The sequence below is a fragment of the Thalassophryne amazonica genome, chromosome 16 (genome assembly GCF_902500255.1).
Source record: "Thalassophryne amazonica chromosome 16, fThaAma1.1, whole genome shotgun sequence".
NCBI lineage: Eukaryota > Metazoa > Chordata > Actinopteri > Batrachoidiformes > Batrachoididae > Thalassophryne > Thalassophryne amazonica.
The window spans coordinates 81,283,002-81,295,974 of record NC_047118.1 but is presented as its reverse complement, the minus strand read 5'-3'; the positions used below and the strand labels follow the sequence as shown (position 1 = coordinate 81,295,974).

The 12,973-nt window shown below is 39.6% G+C and overlaps 1 protein-coding gene and 1 long non-coding RNA gene across 3 annotated transcripts in view; one reads left to right on the top strand and one right to left on the bottom strand.

The window, feature by feature from the left end:
• LOC117528209 overlaps positions 1-2,458 on the bottom strand; it is a 16,740-nt gene extending 14,282 nt beyond the window's left edge. Inside the window, exon 1 of the long non-coding RNA XR_004565705.1 lies at positions 2,448-2,458. This is a non-coding gene — a long non-coding RNA (uncharacterized LOC117528209). The remainder of the gene's footprint in view (positions 1-2,447) is intronic.
• The window catches only part of flr (fleer), a 100,882-nt gene that overhangs the window by 32,880 nt on the left and 55,029 nt on the right, over positions 1-12,973 (top strand). For both annotated transcript variants that reach the window (XM_034190802.1, XM_034190803.1), the window contains exons 4-5: positions 3,455-3,511; positions 3,762-3,897. In XM_034190802.1, the coding sequence (XP_034046693.1) occupies positions 3,455-3,511; positions 3,762-3,897 (193 nt within the window). The remainder of the gene's footprint in view (positions 1-3,454; positions 3,512-3,761; positions 3,898-12,973) is intronic.

The window sequence follows — 12,973 nt, the reverse complement described above, 5'->3', positions numbered from 1 at the left end:
TTATTGCTGATGATACAACATTATTTTACTCTGGATCAGATATACAGGAAGTAGTACAAGTGATAAATACAGAGTTGGAAAAAGTTAAACATTGGTTTGATATAAACAGATTGTCACTAAATTTTAGTAAGACAAATTTCTTATTGTTTAATGACAGAGTGGAAAAAAATGATGTGTCATTAAAAATAGATGGAATGGACATACAAAGGGTAAAAGAAACTAAATTTCTAGGAGTCATGATTGATGAATATCTTACATGTAAGTCACACCTAAATTACACAAATGGAAAAATAGCGAAAGCCATTGCTGTTTTGCATAAAGTAAAATTTTCGTTAAATAGTTATGGTTTATTAACATTGTACAATTCATTGATTGTCCCATATTTAACTTATTGTGTAGAAATCTGGGGATCAACATGTAAAACTTATACACAACCATTATTTATTCTGCAGAAAAGAGCTTTAAAAATGATTAGCAATAGTCGTTTTAGAGATCCATCTAATCCATTATTCATTAAGTATAGGGTACTTAAATTTCATGATTTAGTTGATTTGAAAATATTACAAACAATGCACCAAGCTAATAAAAATACCTTACCAATAAACATTCAAAATATGTTTGAAAAAAGAGTAAGTAGTTATAATTTGAAAGGAATAGAAGTCTTTAAAAACCAAGATTCAGAACCAAAGTAAAGGAACGGAGTATTGCAGTGAATGGTGTAAAATTATGGAACAACCTCAACAAAGAAATCAAAGAATCAAGGTCGCTTAAATTATTTAAAAAACATATTAAACTAGATGTATTAAGTAAGTATGAAACTATGAAATAAGTCAGTGGGTTGTGACAAAGTCTAAAATGTAATCTGTTAATAATGTCTAAAATGTTTTAAGTCTAAAATGTAATCTTTTAAATAATGGCTAAAATTATTAAATAAGTCAGCGGTATGTGACAAAGTAAAAAAAAATGTAATCTGTTAAATAATGTTGAATAATGATGCTTAAAATTGAAAGATTGTATTGTAAAAAGGGGCAGAAAATATAAGACTTGTTCTTCCCTCTGCTCCTTTTCATTCAATGTCTTGTAATATATTCATTTCTGCTTTTCTGTTTTTCTTTTAAATGAATGAAATAAATATTGAAAATAAAGTGATATCAATTATTGGTTGAGGTAATAGGGTTTTCAAAAAGCTGTCATGTTTAGTTATCATGTTACAGGGTAACATACAGTAGTGTCCAGAATAATAGTAGTGCTATGTGACTAAAAAGATTAATCCAGGTTTTGAGTATATTTCTTATTGTTACATGGGAAACAAGGTACCAGTAGATTCAGTAGATTCTCACAAATCCAACAAGACCAAGCATTCATGATATGCACACTCTTAAGGCTATGAAATTGGGCTATTAGTAAAAAAAAAAGTAGAAAAGGGGGTGTTCACAATAATAATAGCATCTGCTGTTGATGCTACAAACTCAAAACTATTATGCTATGTTCAAATTGCTTTTTTAGCAATCCTGTGAATCACTAAACTAGTATTTAGTTGTATAACCACAGTTTTTCATGATTTATTCACATCTGCGAGGCATTAATTTTGTTGGTTTGGAACCAGGATATTGCTCGTTTACTAGTGTGCTTGGGGTCATTGTCTTGTTGAAACACCCATTAAAAGGGCATGTCCTCTTCAGCATAAGGCAACATGACCTCTTCAAGTATTTTGACATATCCAAACTGATCCATGATACCTGGTATGCGATATATAGGCCCAACACCATAGTAGGAGAAACATGCCCATATCATGATGCTTGCACCACCATGCTTCACTGTGAACTGTGGCTTGAATTCAGAGTTTGGGGGTCGTCTCACAAACTGTCTGCGGCCCTTGGACCCAAAAAGAACAATTTTACTCTCATCAGTCCACAAAATATTCCCCCATTTCTCTTTAGGCCAGTTGATGTGTTCTTTGGCAAATTGTAACCTCTTCTGCACATCTTTTATTTAACAGAGGGACTTTGTGGGGGATTCTTGCAAATAAATTAGCTTCACACAGGCGTCTTCTAACTGTCACAGCACTTACAGGTAACTCCAGACTGTCTTTGATCATCCTGGAGCTGATCATTGGGTGAGCCTTTGCCATTCTGGTTAGTCTTCTATCCATTTCGGTGGTTGTTTTCCATTTTCTTCCATGTGTCTCAGGTTTTTTTTTTTTTGGTCCATTTCAAAGCATTGGAGATCATTGTAGATGAACAGCCTATAATTTTTTGCGCCTGCGTATAAGTTTTCCCCTCTCCAATCAACTTTTTAATCAAACTACGCTGTTCTTCTGAACAACGTCTTGAACGTCCCATTTTCCTCAGGCTTTCAAAGAGAAAAGCATGTTCAACAGGTGCTGGCTTCATCCTTAAATAGGGGACACCTGATTCACACCTGTTTGTTCCACAAAACTGACCAACTCACTGACTGAATGCCACACTACTATTATTCTGAACACCCCCTTTTCTACTTTTTTTTTTACTAATAGTCCAATTTCATAGCCTTAAGAGTGTGTATATCATGAATGCTTGGTTTTGTTGGATTTGTGAGAATCTACTGAATGTACTGGTACCTTGTTTCCCATGTAACAATAAGAAATATACTCAAAACCTTTTTAGTCACATAGCACTACTATTATTCTGAACACTACTGTATGTCATAGAATCCAATGGACATTGACCTTTGTTGACCTTTACTTTGGAGACCAAGCATTCAGCACAGTCATAACTATTCCATTTATTAATCCTATTAGCTCAACCAATAATTTGCATAACTTTTACCAACATGGGAACAACTTTAACATTTGACCCCTGTACAAACTGAAATTGACTTTTGTCACCATTTTTGCTGTTTTTAATCCCATAACTATATAACATTCAGTCACAGAGTCCAGACTATACCATTCTGAAATCTTTATAATCAGATAAGTAATATGGTGTACCTTTCAATGTGACTGGAACATTTTAAAAATTTCATCCCTGTGTTATTCTTCATTGACCCCTGTTGGTAATTAGAGGTCAGCTCCAGGACTATTGGTTCATTTTCTGTGTGTGCCAAATTACATGCTTGCATCACAAAATGCACAGTTATTTTGTTATGCCAACCCACTATATAGAAAGTTTAACATCCTTACTGGGAGTAAAAATAATAATGTTTAATAATACTGTTTTACTGAGTTCAGGTTCCTTACAAATACATTATGGACAACATTTTGGATCACAGGGAGAGTTTCATCTTCTTCCTCTAGCAGTTGTCTTGTAGTTGAGTGATGTTTCTGTTTTGCCATTCTCTGTGTGTGTGTGTGTGTGTGTGTGTGTGTGTGTGTGTGTGTGTGTGTGTGTGTGTGTGTGTGTGTGTGTGTGTGTGTGTGTGTGTGTGTGTGTGTGTGTGTGTGTGTGTGTGTGTGTGTGTGTCGTCTCGTCTACAGATGGTCAAGCTGCAAGCTTCTATCAAATATTGTGAGGAAAACTATTCTGCTGCCAAGGTGAAGATGTCCCACCTGCCCACAAATTGTTGCATTTATGTTTATTTTGGTGTTATTTTTGACTCATTATTATCTGTAGCTATCAGCTAAATCATTCCATAATTTTTTTTTTGTGTGTGTGTGTGTGTGTGTGTGTGTGTGTGTGTGTGTGTGTGTGTGTGTGTGTGTGTGTGTGTGTGTGTGTGTGTGTGTGTGTGTGTGTGTGTGTGTGTGTGTGTGTGTGTGTGTGTGTGTGTGTGTGTGTGTGTAGGCGCTGATTGAGCAGCTTCCACAGGATGACCCAGACTACATCTACAACATGGGATGTTTGCTTTACCAGGAACAAAAGTATGAAGAAGCTTGCAAGAAGTTTATAACTGCCATGCAAGTGCTGGGATACCAACCAGGTAATCACTCAACAGGCACACAACACAGTGTATGTTTTTGAAAGTTTAGAGGTGGATTTACTGTGGTCTCCAGTTGGGACTCACCAGCTGGATATGGTGCCAGGCTGTAGCCAGGAGAAATAAGAGCGAGGGATTGTGTCTTGTCAGGGCTTCTAGTTGTAAAACATTTGTCAAAATGATATTTATTTGAATATTTGCTTGAGCGTACCTCACATTCACTGCCCAGTCGCTGCCCTAACATTTGTGATGAATAAGTAAGGTAACAGTGGACTTTGTTAAAGGAACATGTCTAGAAGTAGAAGGTGTGTAAGGAGAAAAAGACAGGATTTGTTGAAGGGGAGAGTAGATGTTTGAATGTTGGGGCACTGCAGTGACTGGAAAAAGAAAAGAAAAAGAAGTGTCTGCAGATTTTAATAAAGAAGTAGACAAATGGAATGATGTGCATAAATCTGAGTATTACTGTACATAATTACTGTCAACTCCATTTCAAGCAGGATCAAGAAAACAAACAAGAGCACCACGTTCATAGAGCGCAAACCTCTGCCAACAGTAGTTGCCAATTCCACAAAATTTTACCTTGGAAAATATTTTCAAGGTCAGGACTATGTATTTAGTTCATGCACTTGAATCTAATTTTTTGGGGGGGTGTTGTCTGGTTTGTTTCTTTTTTTGTCACTTTTTAGGTGTGTGAATTATTTTTCAGATAATTTTCACAGAACATTGGTTAGGGCTCCTTCACACATTGTACGAATCTGGGTGAATCACGGCAAAACAGCTTGTATGAGCAAACCACAAAAACATCAAGCCGATGTCGGGAGGGACACATGCTCGTTCAGGTGTAAATGATCCTGCTGCGACAGTTGCTGCGGGAACATAGTGCGAGTAGCTGGAGCATGTGGAACAACATCGACAGCTGCTGTGGCAAAAAAAAAAAATACATGCCACCCGCGGGATTCAAACCTGCAATTTACAAAAACTCTGATTGCCAGCCAGGAACTTCACCACTGCACTACCATTGCTGTCCTATAAAAGGTGTGTAAAATGCCTGAAATCAACAAGGAGATAAACATATTTTTTAAAAATAAACCACACACCATAAAAAACACCGCATTTTATTGAATCCCTCTTATCGAATGGACAATACAAGTATGAACTGTCTGTTCCTCTGTAGATGACCCATGGTCACAGACGTAGTCATGAAACGACATGAATGGAGCAGTGCGCTCTTATCGTGTCCACATCTGCTGGCCTGGTGTGTCCAGCCAGTTGCACAGGTGTCCCTTAGGCTTTATTGTTATAAAGCCTAAGGGACCCATTATTGGACCCTATGTGTCTTTTTGCCTCTACTGGTGGTTGGCTCTCACTGCGGTATTGTATCACTTTCTGTTCCGGAGCACAGCGGTGTTTTGCTGTATCTGTTAGCTGTTTAATCTGCGCAGTTAGATTGATCTAGTTAACTAGATAACGATTTGTTTCACAGTGTAATCGTCACGTGCCTTAACTAAAGCACTCCCTCTGCTGAATCACCTCTAAATTATTTACACATTATTTACTTTGTGTGTTTTTAGGAATCCGCTAGCTTAGCGCAGCTACTAGCTCTTAGCCGATTTAGTATGGCGGCTTCTCCTGTCTCTCCCGCACGTTTCTGCTCTGGGTGTGAAATGTTTAGTTATTCCTCGGCCTCCTTTAGCAGTAATGGTACTTGTAATAAGTGTAGCTTATTCGTAGCTTTGGAGGCCAGGCTGGGCGAATTGGAGACTCGGCTCCGCACCGTGGAAACTTCTACAGCTCGCCAGGCCCCTGTAGTCGGTGCAGACCAAGGTAGCTTAGCCGCCGTTAGTTTCCCTCTGGCAGATCCCGAGCAGCCGGGAAAGCAGGCCGACTGGGTGACTGTGAGGAGGAAGCGTAGCCCTAAACAGAAGCCCCATGTACACCGCCAACCCGTTCACATTTCTAACCATTTTTCCCCACTCGACGACACACCCGCCGAGGATCAAACTCTGGCTATTGGCGACTCTGTTTTGAGAAATGTGAAGTTAGCGACACCAGCAACCATAGTCAATTGTCTTCCGGGGGGCAGAGCAGGCGACATTGAAGGAAATTTGAAACTGCTGGCTAAGGCTAAGCGTAAATTTGGTAAGATTGTAATTCACGTCGGCAGTAATGACACCCGGTTACGCCAATCGGAGGTCACTAAAATTAACATTGAATCGGTGTGTAACTTTGCAAAAACAATGTCGGACTCTGTAGTTTTCTCTGGGCCCCTCCCCAATCGGACCGGGAGTGACATGTTTAGCCGCATGTTCTCCTTGAATTGCTGGCTGTCTGAGTGGTGTCCAAAAAATGAGGTGGGCTTCATAGATAATTGGCAAAGCTTCTGGGGAAAACCTGGTCTTGTTAGGAGAGACGGCATCCATCCCACTTTGGATGGAGCAGCTCTCATTTCTAGAAATCTGGCCAATTTTCTTAAATCCTCCAAACCGTGACTATCCAGGGTTGGGACCAGGAAGCAGAGTTGTAGTCTTACACACCTCTCTGCAGCTTCTCTCCCCCTGCCATCCCCTCATTACCCCATCCCCGTAGAGACGGTGCCTGCTCCCAGACCACCAATAACCAGCAAAAATCTATTTAAGCATAAAAATTCAAAAAGAAAAAATAATATAGCACCTTCAACTGCACCACAGACTAAAACAGTTAAATGTGGTCTATTAAACATTAGGTCTCTCTCTTCTAAGTCCCTGTTCGTAAATAATATAATAATTGATTAACATATTGATTTATTCTGCCTTACAGAAACCTGGTTACAGCAGGATGAATATGTTAGTTTAAATGAGTCAACACCCCCAAGTCACACTAACTGCCAGAATGCTCGTAGCACGGGCCGAGGCGGAGGATTAGCAGCAATCTTCCATTCCAGCTTATTAATTAATCAAAAACCCAGACAGAGCTTTAATTCATTTGAAAGCTTGACTCTTAGTCTTGTCCATCCAAATTGGAAGTCCCAAAAACCAGTTTTATTTGTTATTATCTATCGTCCACCTGGTCGTTACTGTGAGGTTCTCTGTGACTTTTCAGACCTTTTGTCTGACTTAGTGCTTAGCTCAGATAAGATAATTATAGTGGGCGATTTTAACATCCACACAGATGCTGAGAATGACAGCCTCAACACTGCATTTAATCTATTATTAGACTCAATTGGCTTTGCTCAAAATGTAAATGAGTCCACCCACCACTTTAATCATATCTTAGATCTTGTTCTGACTTATGGTATGGAAATTGAAGACTTAACAGTATTCTCTGAAAACTCCCTTCTGTCTGATCATTTCTTAATAACATTTACATTTACTCTGATGGACTACCCAGCAGTGGGGAATAAGTTTCATTACACTAGAAGTCTTTCAGAAAGTGCTGTAACTAGGTTTAAGGATATGATTCCTTCTTTATGTTCTCTAATGCCATATACCAACACAGTGCAGAGTAGCTACCTAAACTCTGTAAGTGAGATAGAGTATCTCATCAATAGTTTTACATCCTCATTGAAGACAACTTTGGATGCTGTAGCTCCTCTGAAAAAGAGAGCTTTAAATCAGAAGTGCCTGACTCCGTGGTATAACTCACAAACTCGCTGCGGTGGTTTGAATCATATTTATCTAATAGATTACAATTTGTTCATGTAAATGGGGAGTCTTCTTCACAGACTAAGGTTAATTATGGAGTTCCACAAGGTTCTGTGCTAGGACCAATTTTATTCACTTTATACGTTTCCCTTAGGCAGTATTATTAGACGGCATTGCTTAAATTTTCATTGTTACGCAGATGATACCCAGCTTTATCTATCCATGAAGCCAGAGGACACACACCAATTAGCTAAACTGCAGGATTGTCTTACAGACATAAAGACATGGATGACCTCTAATTTCCTGCTTTTAAACTCAGATAAAACTGAAGTTATTGTACTTGGCCCCACAAATCTTAGAAACATGGTGTCTAACCAGATCCTTACTCTGGATGGCATTACCCTGACCTCTAGTAATACTGTGAGAAATCTTGGAGTCATTTTTGATCAGGATATGTCATTCAGTGCGCATATTAAACAAATATGTAGGACTGCTTTTTTGCATTTGCGCAATATCTCTAAAATTAGAAAGGTCTTGTCTCAGAGTGATGCTGAAAAACTAATTCATGCATTTATTTCCTCTAGGCTAGACTATTGTAATTCATTATTATCAGGTTGTCCTAAAAGTTCCCTGAAAAGCCTTCAGTTAATTCAAAATGCTGCAGCTAGAGTGCTGGCAGGGACTAGAAGGAGAGAGCATATCTCACCCATATTGGCCTCTCTTCATTGGCTTCCTGTTAATTCTAGAATAGAATTTAAAATTCTTCTTCTTACTTATAAGGTTTTGAATAATCAGGTCCCATCTTATCTTAGGGACCTCTTAGTACCATATCACCCCAATAGAGCACTTTGCTCTTAGACTGCAGGCTTACTTGTAGTTCCTAGGGTTTGTAAGAGTAGAATGGGAGGCAGAGCCTTCAGCTTTCAGGCTCCTCTCCTGTGGAACCAGCTCCCAATTCAGATCAGGGAGACAGACACCCTCTCTACTTTTAAGATTAGGCTTAAAACTTTCCTTTTTGCTAAAGCTTATAGTTAGGGCTGGATCAGGTGACCCTGAGCCATCCCTTAGTTATGCTGCTATAGATGTAGACTGCTGGGGGGTTCCCATGATGCACTGAGTGTTTCTTTCTCTTTTTGCTCTGTATGCACCACTCTACATTTAATCATTAGTGATTGATCTCTGCTCCCCTCCACAGCATGTCTTTTTCCTGGTTCTCTCCCTCAGCCCCAACCAGTCCCAGCAGAAGACTGCCCCTCCCTGAGCCTGGTTCTGCTGGAGGTTTCTTCCTGTTAAAAAGGAGTTTTTCCTTCCCATTGTTGCCAAGTGCTTGCTCACAGGGGGTCGTTTTGACCGTTGGGGTTTTTCCGTAATTATTGTATGGCCTTGCCTTACAATATAAGGCGCCTTGGGGCAACTGTTTGTTGTGATTTGGCACTATATAAATAAAACTGATTGATTGATTGATGACCTGTCCGCCATCACCTCATCCAAACTCATCATTCTTTTTTATTTTCCTTTTGCTGCTTCCTGGTACTCTCTCACCCAAATTGATTGATTGATTGATTATTATGGGATCTTGGGGGCAGGGGTCAGAAAACCGGTCAGTATCTGGTGTGCCCACCATTTGCCTCACGTAGTGCAACACATCTCCTTCACATAGAGTTGATCAGCAGTCAGATGCCATCGAATGTGAGCATTTGCCCGCTCAAGTCAGTTATGACGACGAACTGCAGTCAGGTCAAGACCCACGATTAGGATGATGAGCATGCAGATGAGCTTCCCTGAGACGGTTTCTGACAGTTTGTGCAGAAATTCTTTGGTTCTGCAAACCAATTGTTGCAGCAGTTGTCAGGGTGGCTGGTCTCAGAAGATCTTGGAGGTGAACATGCTGGATGTGGAGGTCCTGGTTTGGTCTCTGGTGGACATTCCTGCAGTCAGTATGGCAATTGCATGCTCCCTCGAAACATGTGACATCTGTGGCATTGTTCTGTGATAAAACTGCACATTTCAGAGTGGCCTTTTTTTCTGGTGAGCATAAGGCACACCTGTGCAATAATCATGCTGTTTAATCAGCATCTTGATATGCCACACCTGTGAGGTGGGATGGATTATCTCGGCAAAGGGGAAGTGCTCACGAACACAGATTTGTGAACAGTAATTGAGAGAAATAGGTCTTTTGTGTAAATAGAAAATGTTTTAGATCTTTGAGTTCAGCTGATGAAAAGTGGAAGCAAAAACAAAAGTGTTGCATTTATGTTTTGTTGTATTTTGGGTCAAAGATGAACGCTGCCAAAATGGAACATTGATTGGACTAATATTGTTGGAGAAGCTATGGATATTAGCGAACAACACTGAACAATGGACGTTGTTATCTACATTCTGGACTCCCCATTCCAGCAGGGGGTGGTAAATCATCACTGTATTAAAAGCATGAATGTGTGATTTTATTTAATAAGTTCAATGTACGTGCATAATATAATAATAAATAATATAATATTAAAAATACCATGGATGACACAATAAAGTGAAAAAACTTATTTCCACTGTGGTCCATTTAAAAATCAAATGACAAAATAGAAGTAATAATGAAATAATATAATGATATGATAATAATTATAGTGTGTATATGATAACACTAACCTAAACAATTTCTAAATACATTAAGACAGTAAATTAACAATAAAAATTACATAATTAACAGGAAATAAAAGGTTTGAGTTCCTCTTCTAAAAATTGTTGAGGTGCAAGGTTCTCAAAACATTCTGGACGCACACGCCATTCCAACTCATTTGTGCAAGCTTTGCTTAATTTATTACCACCCTTGAAAAATGTGAGCTACTTACGTGGGCTGTCCGTAAAGTATCGGTCCTTTTTATTTTTTTTAAAAACTATATGGATTTCATTCACATGTTTTTATGTCAGGCAAGTTTGAACCCTCGTGCGCATGCGTGAGTTTTTCCACGCCTGTCTGTGACGTCATTCGCCTGTGAGCACGCCTTGGGAAGGAATGGTCCCGCCCCCTCATCGGAATTTCATTGTCTGGAAATGGCGGAATGAAAAGGACTTTTTTTTCCATCAGATTTTTTTCAGAAGCTGTTAGAAACTGGCACCTGGAAACCATTCGAAAAATTTATCGGGCTTTCAGTGAAAATTTTGCGGGCTTCACAGAGAATAAGGACTGTTAACTGTCGCTTTAAGGACCGCTTTAAGGACCCCTTTAAGGACGCTTGGCGCACCGCGCTCCGAGCTGCGACAACGCGGCACAAAACACCGTATCATTTCTAAACGGATGGCTCTGTGGATACGAGACGTCGTGTGCTCTTTCTCCGGTAATCACAAGAGCTGGACATCAGCCATTTTCCGGCAGATTTCACTTTTAACCAGAGATTTTGTCGTGGAACGCCTAGCGGAGGCTTCGCGCGTCACGACCGATTCGCTTGATGAGCGAGACAAAGAACGCCTCCGTTTCGGCGTGTCAGAGGACAAGTTTGGACATGCCTATCTCGGCTTTCAATGCTTACAGTCCAGTAAGTATCAGAGAAATTGTGGAGAGCTAGACATGTCCAAACTTGTCCACTGACACACCGAAACGGAGGTGTTCTTTGTCTCGCTCATCAAGCGAATCGGTCGTGACGCGCGAAGCCTCCGCGAGGCGTTCCATGATAGTTTTTAAAAAAAATAAAAAGGACCGATACTTTATGGACAGCCCACGTATTTTATAAACCCTACCTATCCCAGGCAAAAGCGTCATTAGAAGTACCTGGTTGTATGGATCAGCTCAATCTCTAAGACACAGCCATTATTGAGCACTTGACCTGTTATCATTGTGCAGGACAGCCACAACAGAAGAGAATGGCTAACTGTGTCCTCCATCATTCTAAAAATGTATCTGTATAATAGATACATTAACAGATACATATATAATGTATCTGTAATATTATGGTCATCATAGCTGTAACACCACATGCAGCTGTGCTGTCCCATGCCACACTTCCATTGCTTAAGCCCCCGTTACACATAGCAAAAATGTGCAGGAGCCAGCCCGACACTGCAAATATTGCCATAATCCGACAACAAACATGATGACATCAATAGCCTTTTTGCTTAACGATTCCCTTATCAGTCCTTCAGTTCAGGACACCGGAGCTGCCATTGCTTTGAAGGGTGTTTATTGGGAAATGATCATTTATCAATGTTGATTGCAGACTGCAGCGGGTCAGCTTGAAGCAACGAAGCAGCGCTTCGACCTGTTGTTCGCTGGTTCTCTGCTTCACTGGTTTTCAGAATCGGCAATTCCGCAATGTCTTCATTAACCCCTCTCAAAGCCATTTAAAGATGTCAGTCCTGAGTCATCTTTGTGTGGATTAAAGTCACGAACTGGGACTCTTGTGTTGTTGCGAGCAAGAAACGAGAATCATCCACCGTTCCACACTGGAGTTTTACGCGATGGTTCTCTGGTGCGTAAAGTGAAGTTGTCCATCAGGTAAAGGAAATAATAATAATATCCTCTGTTTTGTGGGACTAAGCACACAGCTCCAAAGAGCTGTGCAGATTTCGGTCTAATTAATAACTTCAGAGCACATTGCCGTTTTAAATCAAATGACACCTCTTTCCAAACATTATAATACAAACAGTAAACTACAACCAATCAAAGCCATTTTTCCCCCAGAATGAGATGCCCTCTGTTTCTTATGAATTACATTCATCCTGATGTGCAGCAGCCAGCTGCAAGAGCTCAGCTCGGAGTCTATGGAGTTGCATTTGTGTCATTAGTATATGAAATTAAATGGTTTTGACAAAAACTACAGATTTTGTTTATTTCTATTTCTGTCCAGAAATCAAGGATCCATCATGTACATCAAGGATTCAGTGACCATGTACAGATTTTATTTATTTTTATTTATGTCCAGAGATCAAGGATCCAGTGACCAATTTCATATTTATTTACTTTAAGACTCAATAAAATGTTGTTGACATAGAAACCTGTAAAGCCTACTTTTAGTACACAGGAAATTCACAAGAAGTATTGATAAGGGAATCGATAAAGAATGGGATTGATAAGTGGAATCAATAGTGGCATCGATATCAATAAAATCTTATCAATACCCATCCCTAATTGTAACGCACCAAATAGCATCATATCGCATTGTGAGGAATTGAATTGGCAACAAATACATATCAAATCGCATCGTATCGTCAGTATCGTCATGTATCGCTGTATGTATCATATTACTGGTAGTGTATCAAGGTACATATCGAATCGTTGTCAGTAATGAGATTCACATGGCTAGTGTGTGTGTATGTGTGTGTGTGTGTGTGTGTGTGTGCTTTTATTTAGTAAGTTCTTTGTAAGTACATAATATAATTGTAAATACATTAAATGTACATGGGTGACACAAGAAAGTGAAAACACTTTTTTCCATTGTGGTCCATTTAAAAATCAAATGACAAAACAGAAG